General features: G+C 41.0%; 1 protein-coding gene across 2 annotated transcripts in view; it reads right to left on the bottom strand.

Moving 5' to 3' along the window:
- Positions 1-19,542, bottom strand: part of LOC126471157 (zinc transporter foi) — a 156,265-nt gene that overhangs the window by 16,128 nt on the left and 120,595 nt on the right. For both annotated transcript variants that reach the window (XM_050099259.1, XM_050099258.1), the window contains exons 9-10: positions 13,120-13,390; positions 3,916-4,133 (exon numbers count right to left, since the gene is read on the bottom strand). In XM_050099259.1, the coding sequence (XP_049955216.1) occupies positions 3,916-4,133; positions 13,120-13,390 (489 nt within the window). The remainder of the gene's footprint in view (positions 1-3,915; positions 4,134-13,119; positions 13,391-19,542) is intronic.

The following is a 19,542-nucleotide window of genomic DNA, read 5'->3' as shown; positions in this document are numbered from 1 at the left end:
AATGGAAAAATTTCCATTATAAGTCACAGCTTTTCGAAACTAGGTTGAAGGGCTTCCTTGTGGCATACTCCATGTAGTCTGTACAGGATTTCTTCACTTTAATTTGAAGTCTTGCACTTTCACAACACCACCTTGGCATGTTTACAATTTTTTATAGCCTTCTTTATGGTTTCTAAAATTTTATTATCAACAGAATTATGTAATGATTTATGTCATGACCAAGCATCTTTGACCCATTTGGTCTCAAGGAACCTGATGCATTAAATTCTAAGCATGCAGTGCATTACTATGAAGCATGTTATGATACAGCCTATTTCAGTTATCTAAATAATAGGTTATAATTTTAAAAGACTATGTAAATAAATCAATACACAGAACCACATGAGAATCAAACAACAGCACATTCAGGCTTCATTTTCAGAAGCAAAATGTAATTTATGTTCCTGCAAACAAGAATGCGAGTTTTTGTTTACCCGCCCTCAAAATTAAACTTCATGATGGTGGCTAAATATAAAACAAAGCATGTTTAGATAACACCACACTATCATAATAGAAAACACATGTATAAATAAATCAATATTAACCAAATTATGAGTAATGTGTGGACTTTGACACAAAGTTGACACATGCCTGAACAAGAGACAGGGTGATAATGTATCTCACCTCAGTTTTTACATTACGAGTCTTGAATACACCTGCTCTTTCTGGCAAACAAAACAATAGAAAATTTAAGCTGGTTTTCCTCAAATAAATTGAAAAATATAAGAATAAATGTTCATTTAAAAAGGTCTCATGTTTGTTGCCTTATCCAGTCATTCTGACTTGGATTTTCCAAGGTTTCCTCAGCACAATCCAGGTGGATAGCAAGATGGTCCCTACTCAATGAACATGGTCTTCATTCTTTTTGGCCATAATTAAGCTTTGCAAATGAAGCAAATTCTTATAACAACAGTCTACTACAATAATCTTCATTCTGGCATTTTACAGATCAAAGTCTTGGTACTTTTAATTTTTTTGCTCTAAAGGATATGATATGCAAAGACACCTTCAATGATCATGTGCCATACATAAACATGTCCAATGGATTAAAAATAACTCAGTACTGCATATTTTTTTCTAAAATGCTGAAGATTGTAAGTAGCAATCTACCATTATCTCAGTTTTTTCATTTTGTTTCAACTTGTGGGAGTCATATTTCATTTTCATTAATCTTTTCTGTTAAGACTGAATAGATATTACTATGTTTTAGACGGCTTGCTGATCACAGTCTCATCCGCTGTTTGTTGTCGATTTCAGTACAATGACTGCGCTAATTTAAAATGTCCTTGCTCATTTTCAGATCATAAAAGCACGTTTCTTAACATATTATCCAAACATTATCCTGTTGCACTCAATTTAGTGACCGCAAATCTCTTCTTGATGGAGTGAAAAGTAAAATCCCTTCAGACACCATTCTCAACTGTGCTTCTGATATGTAGCATCTGTGATAGCAAGAAAGAACATTATTTTGGGTACCAGCAAACCCATTTATTTCAGTTTGCTCCAGCAACCGAATTTCTTGAGCAGTTCAAAGCAAAGTGAGTTTCTCTCAGAGATTCCAGTATATAGACTCAATAACACGCCTTATAATACGAAAGTGTTTTACATTCATTAATAATAAATATTAGCACTAACTTAGCAACAGTTCATTTGTGTGTATGATTTTTGTTGTTCCCCTACTCCCCAACTACCAGTAACAACTGTACAGCTTCAAAGCTGTTTAATGATTTGTACCACTTTTTTCCCCTATGAAGAATAGTCAGATACCACTCTCTTTCAGAAACAGGAAACTCATATCATCTATTTCATCCTGTAAAAGGTTACATGCAACAAAATTAACAACTTCACAATTTGTATGTTCCCTTTTGCCATCATTATACACTCATGCTCATAAATTAAGGATAATTGCAGAACGTGATGCCACACAACGTGGCACTACACAAAACTGACACTAATAGCGTAGGCACATAGGGAACACACACGACAGAGATCTGTAAGTCCACTGTATTGGTGATAAGTTGATAAAACCGTCCCAAAACACATGTGCTACAAAATGCCACTGTTTCCTGCGCATGTACCACCATGCACACGTACACAGACCACACAACGGGTTGGCATACTCTGGATCAGGTGGTTGAGCAGCTGCTGGGGTATAGCTTCCCATTCTTGCACCAGTGCCTGTCTGAGCTCCTCAAATGTTGTAGGGGTTTGAATATGTGCAGCGATACATCGACGGAGAGCATCCCAGACGTGCTCAATGGGGTTTAGGTCTGGAGAACAGGCAGGCCACTCTATTTGCCTGATATCTTCTGCTTCCAGGTACTCCTCCATGATGGCAGCTCGGTGGGGCTGTGCGTTATCATCCATCAGGAGGAAGTTTCCTCTGTCAAAGACATGCAGGTGTGTACATGCACCAACCATAATCCCACCTCACACCAACAAACCACAACCTCCATACACGTCACTTTCAAGGACATTAAGGGGTTTGTATCTGGTTCCTGGTTGACACCAGATTAAAACCTGGTGAAAAACACTGTTCAGACTATACCCGACTCGTCCGTGAACATAACCTGGGACCACTGTTCCAATGACCATGTACTGTGTTCTTGACACTATGCTTCAAGGGCTCTCCTGCGACCAGGGGTCAGTAGAATGCACGTTTCAGGTCTCCAGGCGAATAAACCATATCTGTTCAGTCATCTGTAGACTGTGAGTCTGGAGACAACTGTTCCAGTGGCTGTGGTAAGGTCCAGAGCAAGGCTACCCACAGTACACTGTGGCCGTCTGTGGACGCTGATGGTGAGATATCGGTCTTGTACACTGTGGACGTACCATACTGTAGCACCTGGACACGTTTCCTGTCTGCTGGAATTGTTGCCATAATCTTCAAATCACACTTTGTGGCACACGGAGGGCCCGTGCTATGACCTGCTGTGTTTGACCAGCCTCCAGTCGCCCTAGTATTCTACCCCTCATAACATCATCAATATGTGTTCTTTAAGCCATTTTCAACACACAGTCACCATTAGCACATTTGAAAACATCTGTACATTTACTCACTGCACCGCACTCTGACATGCACCCACACACCTCCACGTATGTGGACTGCTGCCAGTGCCACTGTGGTGCAACCACAGGTCAAATGCACAGCACGGTCATACCCAGAGGTGATTTAAACCAGCAAACTGCCCACCAGAGCGTTGTTTCACCATGCATCAGCATTATCCTTAATTTATGAGCATGAGTGTATATTCAAAAGGAACAAAATTATGATCATTAAAACATAAGTGTACTAGTTTTAGAACAAAACCTGGTTAGTTCATAAAAGCGAGTCCATTGCCCTATGCCTAATATATATTGGGGTCCCACAGAACAAAACCTCATAACGGACTTGTTAAAAATGGGGTTGGGAGAAGAAGAGAGAACTCTGTGCTTGTATTAATTAATATACTAATTAAAATTACTTATAGTATAGCTTTCTTGCTTCCTACTCTTAGATTTGTAAAGTCTAGGGAGTCACTAGTGAAGCATTTACTGTTTCATTACAATTTCACACAATATGAAGCACACTATGACGTACCTTTCTTAAGTAATCAAACTCTATATTTCATGCATCATATGAATTCACTATGACACATACTATTTCATATACAGTACACAACATACACATATTCTATTTACTACTGCTCTCTATATATCAATATACCTGTTCCTCCTACAGACAAAATTAGCACATCATTATTCTGAAGTATCTCATTTCTGGATTATGATGATGACTAAGCTGTGAAATCTTCACAAACTATTATAGTGCAATCTAACCAAGCCAATTATGCTTGAAAAATTGATACTTACTATCATCCATAAATAATCCCTTACCTAATTCATGAGGTAGCTCATGGCAGAAGACAGCGATGGCCGTTGAAAAGCCACCACCTATATTGGCAGCAAATGCAGCACCTATGGCTACACCATCTGTAAAATTGTGGAGGCCATCACCCATAACCACCATCCATACAACTGATGACATTGTCTTTGGTGGTGAATGTACATGTCCATGAGTATGTGAATGCCCATGGTGAGAATTCTGATGCTCTCTACAAATTCAATCAGTTAAAGAGAATGTCAGGAAGAATGTGCACAATAAGCAAATGTCAGGAAGAGTGCGAGCAACTGCAGTTGCTATCTACATAGAAAATCTTGTAATTAAGAATGAAAAAATTGCACAATTATTTTATTCATTAGGATGACTATTTTACTGCACCCTAAGTAAAGTTTAGTAACAAATTAAAACATTTCTCCAAAATCACAAAAGTTCAGCTGCTGTTACCCACAAGCATCAAAAATCAATTAACATATATCTGTCTGTTATGGCGTGCGTGCGTGTGTGTGTGTGTGTGTGTGTGTGTGTGTGTGTGTGTGTGTGGTGTGGGCGCGCGCGCCTCCAGGTGGAGGGGGAGCTGATAATAGGATTTGGGAAAGAAACAGAATGCCTGACAAAAAAAAGTGAAGCACCAGAAATGGAAAAGGAAAAGGAAATGAAATGGACTTTTAGAAGTTGAGGCGGTATGTGATGTTAGTGCAGTGATTACAAATTTGAGTCAAATTTATAAAGAACTTGGCAATGTGAGCCCATGTATGATGTTGTACCCCTCCGACGTGGATGCATGCACTGATTAGTTTGGAAAGGCTGTCATAAAGCTGTTGTATCCTCTTCTGAGGCAAGCAGGCCTACAACCGTTTTAACTTGACCTTGATATCCAGAATACTGGCACTGGGATAGCATTACGTCTGAGATGATTCCACACATTCTCAACGGGGACAGATCTTGGGATTTTATTGAAGTATTTCTGTAATCATTATCGGGCAGACATTTCACACACGTTAAGTGCCATGTATGAACAAGCATTTTCCTGTTGAGAAATTGTATCACGATACTGTCAAACAAGAAGTAACACATGAGGATGCAGGATGTCCATGACATACTTCTGGCCCATCAGAGTTCCCAGAATCACTATCACCTGTCACCTTAATTCATACTTGATGGGTTCCAACACCATGACACCAGCAGTAACACTGATGTGGCTCTGCAAAAGATAGGGAGAAATAGACTTATCTCCATCTTAACATCACACTCGCCGACAATGCTCATTCTGTGTGGTACAGAAAAGCTCATTGCTGAACACAGTGAACCACCACTTATCAGCAGTCAATGCTTCTTGGTTGTGGCACCATTCCAAATGCAGCCATTTGTGTTATGGTGTTAGCAGCAGCTTATGTATCAGGCAGTAATCCCTAGCCTGGGTGCTGCTGAACTCTGACAAAAGGTTCAGGACAACATGGAATTCAGTAGGAAATCCACTACTTGTTTTTGGATAGCAGGTGCAGATGTGAAGGTCTTACGATGTGCGATCCACCCTTGTGGTGGCCAGACTTCTTATTACTTTTCGGGATCAATGCCGTAGAGTACTCTTTGTAAAACCGAATTGGAATTCCATCCGGACCTGGTGACTTACTTGCTTTGAAATCTGACGATGATGATGATGGTTTGTGGGGCACTCAATGTCATGGTCATCAGCACCCATACAAGTTCCAAATCTTTCTAATTCCAATCTCGGCACTTCCCAAATGATGATGAGATGATGAGGACAACACAAACACCCAGTTCCCAGGCAGAGAAAATCCCCAACAAGGCCAGGAATCAAACCCCGGACCCCGTGATCCAGAGGCAGCAACGCTAGCCATTAGACCACCAGCTGGACACTTTGAAATCTTTCAGTTGTTTCTCTATGCCAGGGATTAGACCACCAGCTAGACACTTTGAAATCTTTCAGTTGTTTCTCTATGCCAGGGATGCTTATGACTATGTTGATCACATGCAAGTCTGTTCCATGGTCAAATGAGGGTATGTTTTTACCATTCTCCTGTGTGAACGATTTCTTGAATGAGAAATTTACAACTTACACAGCACAATTGGGTGGCTGGTAAAAACATCTAACAATTAACCTGATTTCACCTACACCTGTTATATGCAGATAACATAACTGTTGCACTCCACTTCGACTTCAATACAGACAACACTTTAGTCAACTACAATAATCACTGCCCCTCCTATCGCGTCCAATCTTTCTTTCCGATATATGTTCCATGACTCGCTAAATATCTCAGAGCTTTTCACTTTGGTTTTCAGCCAGCTCTCGATCCAAAGAATAATTTAAGCATGAGAGCTTCCCTGGAGGGCAGTAAATTAGGGAACTTTGTTACGGATACTTTGACACTTTTAAAAAAATTTAACAGTCACAGTGTCTTTACTCTGAAAACAGTTTTACCTCTCTTGCTGTATACTGACTGGCAAGTGTTCATCAGAGCATCTCAAACTACCATCCAGCCTAAAATACTGTCATGTGCACTCCACAAGTGCTCTGCTACCAGATTAGTTGCTTTCTTTGGGTAGTATAACCCTGACCTGTCAAGAGGAATTCTACAAATTCCCACCCGATAACACAGGTCTAGAAATCTGCAGCCAAGACCATCGCTGAGCTTCCTGTGCTCCTTTGAGACAGCTCCAAATACTCTGTTTTTACTTGCTAACTGTTGCACACCAGAAGACACATCCTGAAGCCTTCTGACCTAATTCCGCAACTCCCACACACATTAAACATCAGACTCAATGACCATTTATGACATGACAATACTATATCCTATTCCTCGAAAACAGGACTCATCTGTCCAAGTGATGATTCTCCAGTTCCCCTACTCTGCACTCACTCACAAACTTTCTATAAGAATTTGCAAGTCCAGATTCTTTAGTTGTTTCAAGTACTGGAAAATCCTGCACTGCATGTACTAATCTCTGAACAGACCTTAAACCATCCTTACCGATGACAGGGCCTAAATAATTTACCTCTCCCAATGCAAAATGACATCTTTCGGAACTCAGTGTTAAATGGGCTGCCTGTAACTTCTTAAATGCTTCCCTTAATCACTGCCTATGTTCCTGCAAATCCACTGAAAAGATGATTATGTTGTTGAGATACACCAAACACTGATGTGGTTTTAATCATTTCAGAAACCCATCTAATAACTGTTTGAATGTTGCCAGTGGCATCCTTCTATATTGATAGTGTCCCCATAGTGGCAAAAACCCAGTCTTTGGTCTACCTTCCTGAACAACTTCTAACTGGTGGTACTGAATTCGCAATTCCATCGTAGAGAAGTACCGGCATCTTCTGAGATTATACATTGTTTCAGCACTATTTGGAAACATACGCACCTGTTATGGTTTTGCTGTTGTAATATCGATAACGGCAACAAAAGCAATACTTTTCGAGACATCTGTCGACTTCTTGGGCACGATTGCAATTACTGTTTTCTTCTATTATTCCACCAGCCAATTCCTGATTTATAAATTCCTATGAGGCTGGATGCAGTGATCGAGGTATTCTGTAAAGTCTCTGATATAGTGGTGCTTCATACCCTATCAGAACCCTGTGCCGAGTTACTATCATTGCAGGCAACGGTCCTTGAAGAAAAACACGTCTTGGAATTCCCATAATTAATCCTCATTTATGCTCTCTGTTCCTTTTAAATGCTTAAACTTCTCATGAAATGCAGTCCTAGCAGCACCCTGTGACCTCTTATGGCCCACACCACCTGTATGGCAATGAGTGAGGTGGTGCAGTGGTTAGCACATTGACTTGCATTCAAGAGGACAACGGTTTAAACCTGCATCCAGCCATCTTGATGTAGGTTTTCCACGATTTTCCTAAATCGTTCAGGCAAATGGCACGATGGCTCCTTTGAAAGAGTATGGCCGATCTGCTTCCCCATCCTTCCCTAGTATGAACTTGTGTTCCATTTCTAATGACCTCCTTTTTAACAGGACGTTATACACTAAGCTCCTCCTCCTCCTCCTCCTCCCGTATGGCAAGCTTCTTCATCTGGAATTTGTAACGTGGTCAATGTTCCTTTCACTAACTTAACATTTTCGGCACTAAAATCATCTATGTTGACAGTTACTACTTTACTTCCTTCCATCTCTTGTATGTGTACAATACTTCGTCACACTAAACAACATGCTGCATCCAAAACTTCATTATCTCTTAGTGGTCCCATTACACACAATACATTCACTGGTATATCTCATTCCACAATCACCCATAACTACTTTCCAGTGCCATTAGACACACAATCGTGCCAATTAAGCCTTAATGGCATTATTCAATGTTCAGTTGGACTGCTCTATACAACAGATGCTCCTCGCAACAGATCAACACCGACAGCAGTCTCCTTCAGCCAGAATGTTTTCCCACTACGTTCCACTATGCATTATTGAAGATCAGTTATGGCATGATGATGATGTAGAAAGTCTAATTCTAAAATCATGCTGTAACCCTCGCTTACATAAGACTTCCTCACACTGTTTAAACTTGGCTGTCCCCAATGAAAAATGCAGCCTCACTGACCCCAGTGGTTATACACTGAAGTGCCAAAAAATTTGGTACAGGCATGTGTATTCAAATACAGAGATACTTAAACAGGCAGAACACAGCACGCATTCAGCAACACCTGTATAAGATAACAAGTGTCTGGCACAGTTGCTAGCTGTTACTGCCGCTACAATGGTGGGTTATCAAGATTTAAGTGAACGTGGTGCTATAGTCGGCGCATGAGCAATGGGTCACAGCATCTCCAGGGTAGCGATGAAGTGGGAATTTTCCCCATAAGGCCCATTTCATGAGTGTGCTGTGAATATCAGGAATCCGATAAAACATCAAATCTCTGACATCACTGTGGCTGGAAAAAGATCCTGCAAGAATGGGACCAACGGTGACTGAAGGGAATCGTTCAACATGACAGAAGTGCAACCCTTCTGCAAATTGCTGCAGATATCAATGCTGGGCCATCAACAAGTGTCAGCATGTAAACCATTCAACTAAACACCATTGATATGGGATCCAGAGCCGAACACCCACTCATGTACCTTTGATGACTGCACGACACAAAGCTTTACCCTCACCTGGGTCTCTCAACACCAACACTGGACTGTCGATAACTGGAAACATATTGCCTGGTCGGATGAGTCTCATTATTTTTGTATCGAGCAGATGGACAGGTACAGGTATGGAGACAACTTCACAAATTCATGGACCCTGCATGTCAGCAGGGGACTGTTCAAGCTGGTGGAGGCTTTGTAATGGTGTGGGGCATGTACAGTTGGAGTGATATGTGACTCCTGATATGTCTAGATATGACTCTGACAGGTGACACATACGAGAAGCAAACTGTCTGATCACGTGCATCCAGTCATGTCCATTATGCATTCCGACAGACTTGGGCAATTCCAGCAGAACAATGCAACACCCCACACATCCAAAATAGCTACACAGTGGCTCCACGAACTCTATTCAAAGTTTAAACACTTCCACAACCCACAAAACTACCCAGACATGAACATTATTGAGCATATCTGGGATACCTTGCAAACGTGCTGTTCAGAAGAGATCTCCACCTCCTCATACTCTTATGAATTTGTGGACAGCGCTAAAGGATTCATGGTGTCAATTCCCTCCAGCTCTACTTCAGACATTAGTCGAGTCCGTGCCACATCGTGTTGTGGCACTTCTGTGCACTCACGGGGGCCTTACACAATATTAGGCATATGTACCAGTTTCTTTGGCTCTGCAGTGTATATCAGTATCCCCTGTCCCACCCAACTTGTAACATGCCTCCTACCCAATAAGTCTCTTGAGGCCAGTGACACAAGTTCCCCTGTGTCCAACAAAATTTTGTATTCCATGCTGTCGATCACACCTATTATGGCACGTTCTGCCTTTGCATTCGATTGTACTGAATTCAACTTTGCATGAAATCCTGTTGGTGGCTCTGGGATTCCCTCTCAAGTTTAACAGACCTCTTTTAGCCCCCAGACCATGTCTACTATCACCCCTACATCCTCATCCACTATCCATACCAGTCCCCCCCCCCTCCTTCTCCTTCTACCACCACCACCACCACCACCACCCCCACCACCACCACATTCGCCTGTAGTCCAAATTATTCCCCTTATTCTTCCATGGTTGGTAACATTGCCTCTGCATATGCCCCATACGACCAGAATTACAGTAGTTTACATTACAAGTGAACACATGCCTTTTATCCTTAATACCATAAATACACTACTGGCCATTAAAATTGCTACACCACAAAGATGACGTGCTACAGACGTGAAATTTAACCGACAGGAAGATGATGTTGTGATATCCAAATGATTAGCTTTTCAGAGCATTCACACAAGGGTGGCACCGGTAGCGACACCTACAACATGCTGACATGAGGAAAGTTTCCAACCGATTTCTCATACACAAACAGCAGTTGACTCGCGTTGCCTGGTGAAACATTGTTGTGATGCCTCCTATAAGGAGGAGAAATGCGTACCATCACATTTCCGCCTTTGATAAAGGTTGGATTGTAGCCTATCGAGATTGCGGTTTATCATATCGCGACACTGCTGCTCGCGTTGGCCGAGATCCAATGACTGTTGGCAGAATATGGAATCGGTGGGTTCAGGAGGGTAATACGGAACGCCGTGCTGGATCCCAACGGCCTCGTATCACTAGCAGTCGAGATGACAGGCATCTTATTCGCATGGCTGTAATGGATCGTGCAGCCACGTCTCGATTCCTGAGTCAACAGATGGGGACATTTGCAAGACAACAACCATCTGCATGAACAGTTTGACGACGTTTGCAGCAACATGGACTATCAGCTCTGAGACCATGGCTGTGGTTACCCTTGATGCTGCATCACAGACAGAAGCACCTGCGATGGTGTTGGCCAGGCTCCAGCTTAAATATCCTGAGTTTGTAAGACTCATATCTAATGATAGGTAGTTCAGCTGATTGATGTGGTGATCCTCACTGAAGTGGCAATCCTCACTGAAGTGGCAATCATCAGCATAAGCAGAAGCAGAAGCAGAAGCAGAATCATCATCATCATCATCATCATATCATCATCGACTGCTAATAGGTGTACATAACTTAGAGAATGTTACAAAGCAGCAAGCATATAAACCCCCATAAGTTAGGCACCCATGAGAAAATGATCTGTATAGTACACTCATGATCAGAAAAAACAGAGCACTTCGAACGACTAGTTGAAAAATATCGGCCCGAGGGTTCAAGTCAACATTGATATTGTGATGCAACACCACCTACCAGTAAAATGTGCCTGTGGCTCTCGTTGTCACTATAAGCTGAAGGTAATAGATCAGTGTGACTTGAGGAGACATGCAGGATGCCTCGTAGTGAGTTTGAAATAGGGTGCATTATTGGCACGAGAGAATGCAGTTCATCCACCCAGAAAATTGCTGTTTGTGTGGGATGAACTGTTTTGGCAATGAAATGGGTGTGTGCAGAATGGGTCACAGAAGGTTGTAGAACTCGACAAGATGGATTAGGTCACACCACCCAGACACACCCTCTCTCCAAGATCAACACCTCATCCGAATGATTGCAGGACAGATCTGCATCCTCCTTGGCTCTAGTACAACAGTGTAACACATCATACACTATCAAGGGTGACAGTTCACAGCCCTTTATTACGGCATGGGTTATGTGTGCATCGATCAGTTCTCCGTCTACATTTGAGGGATGTACAGAAATATGTTAGACGGCAATGGTGTACAGAACAATGTCACTGAGGCAGGAATGGCATCAGATAGAGTTTTTGGATGAATCTAGGTTCTGTCTGTCTGACAACGATGGCTGCATTTTGGTTCGCCGCAGACAGGGGGAGCGGCATCACAGTGACTGTTCACACAAGACATACAACGCCAACTCAAGGCCTTATGGTGTTGGGTGCTATTGGGTACAACCACAAATCACAGCTGGTGTGTGTCCAGGGCACTGTGACCTACACAAATGGCATCCTGCGACCCATAGCCACACCCTTTCTGCACAACACCCCAGACGCTATTTTTCAGCACAACAATGTACGACCCTATGTTGCTGCATGAACATGTGCCTTCTTGGTGTCACAGGAAGTCAGCCTCTTTGCCTGGTATGCCAGATCACCAGACTTGTCACCAATTGAAATGTGTGGGATACAGTGAAACGATGGGAGCAGTGCTGTGAGCCGATGCCATCCACTGGAGATGAACTTTGGAACCAGTTGAATGCAGCATGGATGGCTATACCACAGGATACCTTTCTACCTTATACGCATCGATGCCATCATGCATGGAACAAGTTATCACGGCCCATGCCGGATCCTGTGCCTGCTAGGCAACAGGACACATGCTGAGCCAGGGTGACTGAAATGTTAATCATTTCTGCAGAAGATACTAATGTACATGTCCTGTTAATATTTCTGCAGAAGATACTAATGTACATGTCCTGTTAATATCTCTAGTCATTCAAGGTGTTCGTTTTTTTCTTAAAGTGAATGTAAAATGAAAATATTCTAAGTTATCTGTATGAAGTTGATGCAAAGAGCAAACATTAGGTGTTGCTAAGATGTCAATATGAAATACTACACTCACTGTGTAGGTGAATACAAAGTCTTAAATTGTACGGAAGAGAGGTACTTGCAACTGCTGATTTTCGAGTGGGACAAGTAGCACAATGGCCAGTGAGAATGGAGGAGACTGCAAGGCATGTGAGAAATAAAGACTACGTACAGTAACATAGTAACAACGAATAGTGTGTGGCAAGTGTACTGCAGCACATATGTTAAATGGACAAGCCCTACTCCCTATTCTAATCAATCCTATTCATTGCCCTGTATTCTTCCTTTCTGGCTCAAACTACTACTATCTACATTTCAGGCGTTGAGACCAATATACTGGTTCCTTCATTTTCTTTTATGTATTTCACTTCTTATTTATCTACCTTTTCTTCCCACAGTCATCCCTTTTCTCTCACAGTCTTCAATTATGACATTATAAGACACTACTGTATGTAGCATGGGATTGAGTGCCATATCTGACACAAACACATTGATGTATGGTAAGATAATGAATGGCATAAGAAACCCACTAAATAGTGATGAACAATGCAAACAAAATATTTACATTCATCTCACCTTATTATTACAATATATTTCTCGTCTTCTTTGTTGTGAGAACTAAGTTGACCATCTCTGTTTACAGCTTCATTAGAAGCACTCGATGTGCTGGGACGGAGGGCCATCTCACCACTACAATTTACAGAACTCATTTGATGATCAAACTCCTCCTCTTCTTCTTCTTCCTCGTCATCTTCTCCGTAAGTATGGCAGTGATTGTTCTGGTTCAGGTTTAAATCTCTATTTTTCTTCGAAATGTTATCAGGGTTGTTCATCTTTTTATGCGCTTCTGGAAATGATAAACAACTGTTCACAAACCACTTTTCATATTTGCTTAATTGCTTCAATATGTATTACAGAAGACAGGGTCCAAGGAAGAAAAGGGATAGGGAGAAGGTAGTTTCCACTCCCATATTTCCTGTCACTGAATTATCAATGTGTAGCAAGAAAGGTAACAATATAATTGCAGCAGGTATTCATTAGATGGAGGGCTGAAATTACAGATATAACAAAGAAACCTTATTAAAAAACAGTAATTACAATGATGTGCTATCACAGTGTTTCACAATGCCATCTGTGATAACCATGCAGTAAAAGTATCCGTCTTCTCATCCATGTGCATGACCATCAAATAGTCTTATGTCTGTATGAAGTTTGTCAGCAATTTACAATGTACACTGTCTATTATACGTGTGATGTCACAGAAGAAGCACATTTGCTGCTATAGATTTAATGTTTCTGTACTCACTGATTTTCCCAGTGTGTCATTAATGACTGTGATAATTAAGATGTTTTGATTGCAGTAGCACAAAAACATGGCAATGTCATTGCAATCATCTGTAGAACTCAGCACAACAAACCAATTATATATATCATCTTCAGGTTGAAGCTCTTCTATCCAAATTTACTTACAAATAGATCTGTTTATGGAGGGGGTTCGCCTTGAGCAAAACACAGTTTTACCTTTCTTCTATTTCCTAGACATGTTTTGCTGAAGTTTCAGCATCATCAGTGGACTTTTATTTTGTGTCTATTAAGCAGGAAAAATGCTGAAGATGATATATAAAATTGGTTTGTTGTACTGAGTTCTACAGATGATTGCAATGACATTGCCATGTTTTTGTGCTACTGCAATCAAAACATCTTAATTATCACAGTCATTAATGACACACTGGGAAAATCAGTGAGTACAGACAAAGTTTTGTACATATGTCTTGTTATTACATGCTTTTTTTCCCTACAGTTTGTTATCTGCAACCATAAAGAACTTAATGTAGAATAGTTATTTACTTTGAAATTTTATGACTGGGAATGTTATAGTTAGACCTGACATTACCTATTTCATGTCAAAGATAGCTCTCTCTCTCTCTCTCTCTCTCTCTCTCTCTCTCTCTCTCTCTCTCTCTCTCTGTGTGTGTGTGTGTGTGTGTGTGTGTGTGTGTGTGTGTGTGTGTGTGTGTGTGTACACAGAGTTCCATTACAGAGAGCTGTGTAGTCATGTACTATTTATTTTTCTTCAAACTATGGCTTTTTGAATTTGATAATTTCTTCAATTGTTAGGTTTTGTGGGGGGCTGTTGCTGCACTTGAGAATTTCCCAATCAATGATGATGTCCGTTGGACTGTGTTTAATGTCAATAAAGTGTCCAGAAGATGCAGAATAAAATGTTACTTTTTAATGATCTTCTGTGTTCTATGTATCTGGTATTAAAGTTTCTGCTTATCTGTCCTATATAATATGATTGCAGCCATGGCATGGCAGTTGGTAAATACCAGAAACGTTGTGTTTGTATTGGTTGCCCTTGTTTTCGGAACAGGGTACCAGTCACAAGTATTGTGAAGCCAAGGTGACAAGAGGACATAGAAAATTTGTGCAAAGGTTTTGGTAAAGAAGATCAGGTTATTGTAGTGGGTAAACAGGGAACAGTCTGGCTAAGGACAGCATTAAGAGTGGCCTCAATGAAATAAGAGTAGCAACTACATGCACAAATGTGAGTTTTGTGGAGGTCCTGCAGTGCCACGACCAGCCTTGGGTTAAAATGCTTTGAGCTGTGTGAACACTGAGTTGAACAGTCATTCCGACTGAAATGAAATCATATGAGTGCAGTGCCTGTTGCTACAGCTGCGAGATGGAGTGGTCGTAGACATGGCATACATCTGAATAGGGGATGGGAAGATAGGTTGGTTGATCTTATTGTAGATACCACACAGGGCAAAGCCGGGGGGGGGGGCACCATCACACATAGCAAGATCCGTGTGGTTACTGATGTTAGAGGCACATCTTTTTAGGTTAGAATCAGCATTCAGGCACTCTGCTTTGAAAGAAATCAAAATAACAGAAGAGCCCCACAAAATTTCTAAGTATACACAGAAAAGTAAGGTTAGCTTATTTCATCAAAATATTAGAAGGCTGAATAATAAGACAGGAGGTTTCTTATGTGAATGTAGGCTTTCCCAGTGTATACTGCTGATGAAATCTTCTTGGGCTTCCATCCGGGTAGCTGCGTTGAAAATCCACGACGTTTCAATGAGTGTCATTCTCATCGTCTTCTGGTGAAGTGTCGATGGACCGCAGCCATCCTCTACATATAGCTGTTCAGTGGTGCGCGGCATCCGTCCCTCCCCATACCTCCTACCGGCGCTGGGCTGGTGGTGGTGGGGGGAAGCCGCACGGGGCCGAGCGACGCCGGCCGCCTGCCTTGTTAGTCTAGCTTAGCGTCGCGGAGAGTTAGCAGCTGAGCATGGTCCTGGCATATAACTGATATTGCAGGTTTCCACGCTGAACTTAAATGGTAGCCCTCTTATTTCGAAAAAGATTACATGACAATCTCGTCAACAGGGACAAGGGCTACCATTTAAGTTTTGCGTGGAACCCTGCAATAGCAGCTATACGCCGGGACTGTGCTCAGCTGTTAATGCTCTGAGACTCTAAACTAGACTAACAGGCAGGCGACCGGCGTCACTCAGCCCCGCGCGGCCCAGGGCCGGTAGGAGGGGTGGGGAGGGACCATCGCCACGCACCGCTGACCAGCTATATATAGAGGATGGCCGTGGTCCATCGACACTTCGCCAGAAGATGATGAGAGTGACTCATCAAAACGTTGCGGATTTTTGACACAGCTACTCGGATGGAAGCCTGAGAAGATTTCACCAGAAGGTTTCTTGCCTGTTTGGAAAATTTTGAGAGCTGTGAACAGACAACATCATGTGCCTGTCTGAGCACCGCATTGCCACAGGGTTCGATAAGTTACATATAAAAGATTACACTACAGTAGCTTTCTCAAGCAGAACTAACATGGGAAAAAAGGAGTTGTTACATATATTAAGACAGAATCAAAAACACTGAGACAAGTAAAACTTGTAGTGATCAGTGCACAGGAGTGTGTGCTTGCGAATTAATACTGAAAAATAGTTTGCTTGTAATTATAACTATACACAGATTCCCGCTGGGGAATTTTGAACTGTTTATAAATTATCTGGATTCCTTACTATGCTATGCTATCTGTCAAATGGCAGCAAGCGGTTCATAGTCTGTTGTGACTTCACTGTAGATTTTCTACTGCATACTGATAGGAAAAATGATCTGGAAACCTTATTTGGATCCTACAATTTAATCTCACAAGAGGAGACCACGATGTTGAGATCACGGATGTACTGGGTGATCAAAAAGTCAGTATAAATTTGAAAACTGAATAAATCACAGAATAGTGTAGATAGAGAGGTACAAATTGACACACATGCTTGGAATGACATGGGGTTTTATTAGAACCAAAAAAATACAAAAGTTCAAAAAATATCTGACAGATGGCGCTTCATCTGATCAGAATAGCAATAATTAGCGTAACAAAGTAAGACAAAGCAGAGATGAAGTTCTTTACAGGGAATTCTCAATATGTCCACCATCATTCCTCGACAATAGCTGTAGTCGAGGAATAATGTTGCGAACAGCACTGTAAAGCATGCCCAGAGTTATGGTGAGGCATTGGCGTCGGATGTTGTCTTTCGGCATCCCTAGAGATGTCGGTCGATCACAATACACTTGTGACTTCAGGTAACCCCAAAGCCAATAATTGCACGGACTGAGGTCTGGGTACCTGGGAGGCCAAGCATGATGAAAGTGGCGGCTGAGCACACGATCACCACCAAACGACGTGCGCAAGAGATCTGTCGGACATTTTGGGAACTTTTTCTTTTTTTTGGTTCTAATAAAACCCCATGTCATTCCAAGCACGTGTGTCAATTTTTACCTCTCTATCTACATTACTCCGTGGTTTATTAAGTTTTCAAATTTATACTGACTTTTTGATCACCCGGTACTTCAAACTTTGTACATCTTTAGTAGACCATTAAAACAATGCAATGTGCAAATAGTAAGGTGCACTACTCTGTCAATTCCAAGAAAATTGCAAGAGAAGTTTTACACGTCCATTATGTGGCTTATGTATGTGTGCGTAGATGCTGGATGTGTGGTGATCAAGTGATTAGCGTTCGAGCGTCATAAGACGTATGTGTATGATCCAACAGTTCATCTACCACATGAACTTAATTATTAATCTATTTTTTTTCATCACTGGTCATATTATTGAATTTATATGCCATGTGAGAGGTAAAACAATGAAAAAAAAAACCATGTGTGTTTGCATGAAATTTCAATTTCTGATTTCCATGTCTGTATGACAAATACTACACCGCAACGTGTGATGTCGAGATCACATCTGACGAGTAATTGTACATTACTTTTGTGGTCTGGCACATTGTGACTTATTATATTACTGATTGTGAATAACATCATTTGCATCATTATTTATCGAGGTTTGACTTGGGCTTTCCAAGCCTTGCCGCCCTTCCTTGAAAAATTTAACTAGAAATAGTAAGTAGTCAAATATTAAATTCACTACATCTTAATGAAAATGCTTTTTTCATTACATTAACTCTCAAATGTCATATAAATTAAATAGTGTGACCAATGTAGCAAAAAATATAAATTAAAAAGTAAGTGGTAGTAGATTTCGAACAGTTGCCTCACCCACAACGCTCTTGCAAAGCGCGGATGCTAAAAACTTGACCACAATGACTTCTTACAGCCAGCCCCTCCCACAGATGCCCCAGTTACATAACAGATGCACGAAACTTCTTTTGCGATTTTCTAGGTATTGCCAGAGTAGTGCACCTTACTACCTGCACATTGTGTTGTTGTAATGGTCTACTAAAGGTGTATAACGTTTGAAGAAATCCGTGAACCCAACGTTGTGGCCTCCCCTTGTCAGTAATTAACTTTCCAACACAGATGAATGAAACAGTAAGACTTTAATTGATAATGTTTCCTTTGGTGAAGCTCAAAACAAGAATAGAACTGATTATTCAGTAACAAGTGCTCCCTCTGATCGTGATGCACAGTTAGTTAGGATGAATAACATAGCACCTTACAGTACGGATACTCCTCAGTGGAAATCAGTTAGAATATTCGATACCACCAGCAAACAAAATTTTTTAAGAATGTTTGCAAGATATCACCTGGGATGAAATTTACAATGAACAAAATGTTAACATAAAATTTAATCTGTTCCACTACAAATTCTTAACATCTGACAATAGCTTTCCATATAAGGTAATCAGAAAGGACATTAAACAGAAATGTAAAAAACCATGGATCACTTGAGGGATTAAAATACAAAAAAGGGAAATGCATATGCTGGCAAAAACAAATACAGATCTTGCAGAAGTAGAAAGCATAGGGACAAACAGCTCAAGAGAAAAATCAAAGCAGTGTGTGAAAAAAGTAACCCTCATAAAATTCTGTCATATGAATGTATCACTACCTTCTCCTTCTGAAATTAAGAACATTATACATTCTCACAAAAAATAAAAGTTTCTGTGGTTTTTATGGTGTTTTCAATAGAGTACTAAAGAACATTCCCATACATTAACCCCAGACTTATCTGAAATACGTAAGGCATCACTAAATTAAGGTATTTTTCCAGAGAGACTGGAATATGCCATTGTTAACCCCTCTTTAAGAAAGGTGATAAGAGAGATGTCAACAAGTAATGATGTCTTCCACTGCTGACATCTTTTTCCAAAATCTTTGAGAATATGGTGTATTCTGGAGCAGTACTTCACCTTAGCAACCATAATATCCTCAGCAAATCACAATTTGGGTTTAAGAAGAGTTTCGCTACTGAGAATACCATTTACATGTTCACTCACGAAATTTTACAAGCATTAAATAATGAAACTGCACCAGTTGGTATTTTCTGCTACCTATCTAAGGCATTTGACTGTGTGAATCACAGTATTCTCCTAGATAAATTCAAGTTTTATGTGACTGACGGTAAAGCCAAACAATGGATAATGTCGCAGCTAATCAAAACAATGCAGAAAGTTGTACTTCGTAATTCCACCAATATAACACCGGGACTTAATTCTGACTGGGGAGAAATCA

The sequence above is a fragment of the Schistocerca serialis genome, chromosome 3, assembly GCF_023864345.2.
Source record: "Schistocerca serialis cubense isolate TAMUIC-IGC-003099 chromosome 3, iqSchSeri2.2, whole genome shotgun sequence".
In the NCBI taxonomy this organism is placed as follows: domain Eukaryota; kingdom Metazoa; phylum Arthropoda; class Insecta; order Orthoptera; family Acrididae; genus Schistocerca; species Schistocerca serialis.
This window is presented reverse-complemented; position numbering and strand designations above follow the sequence as displayed.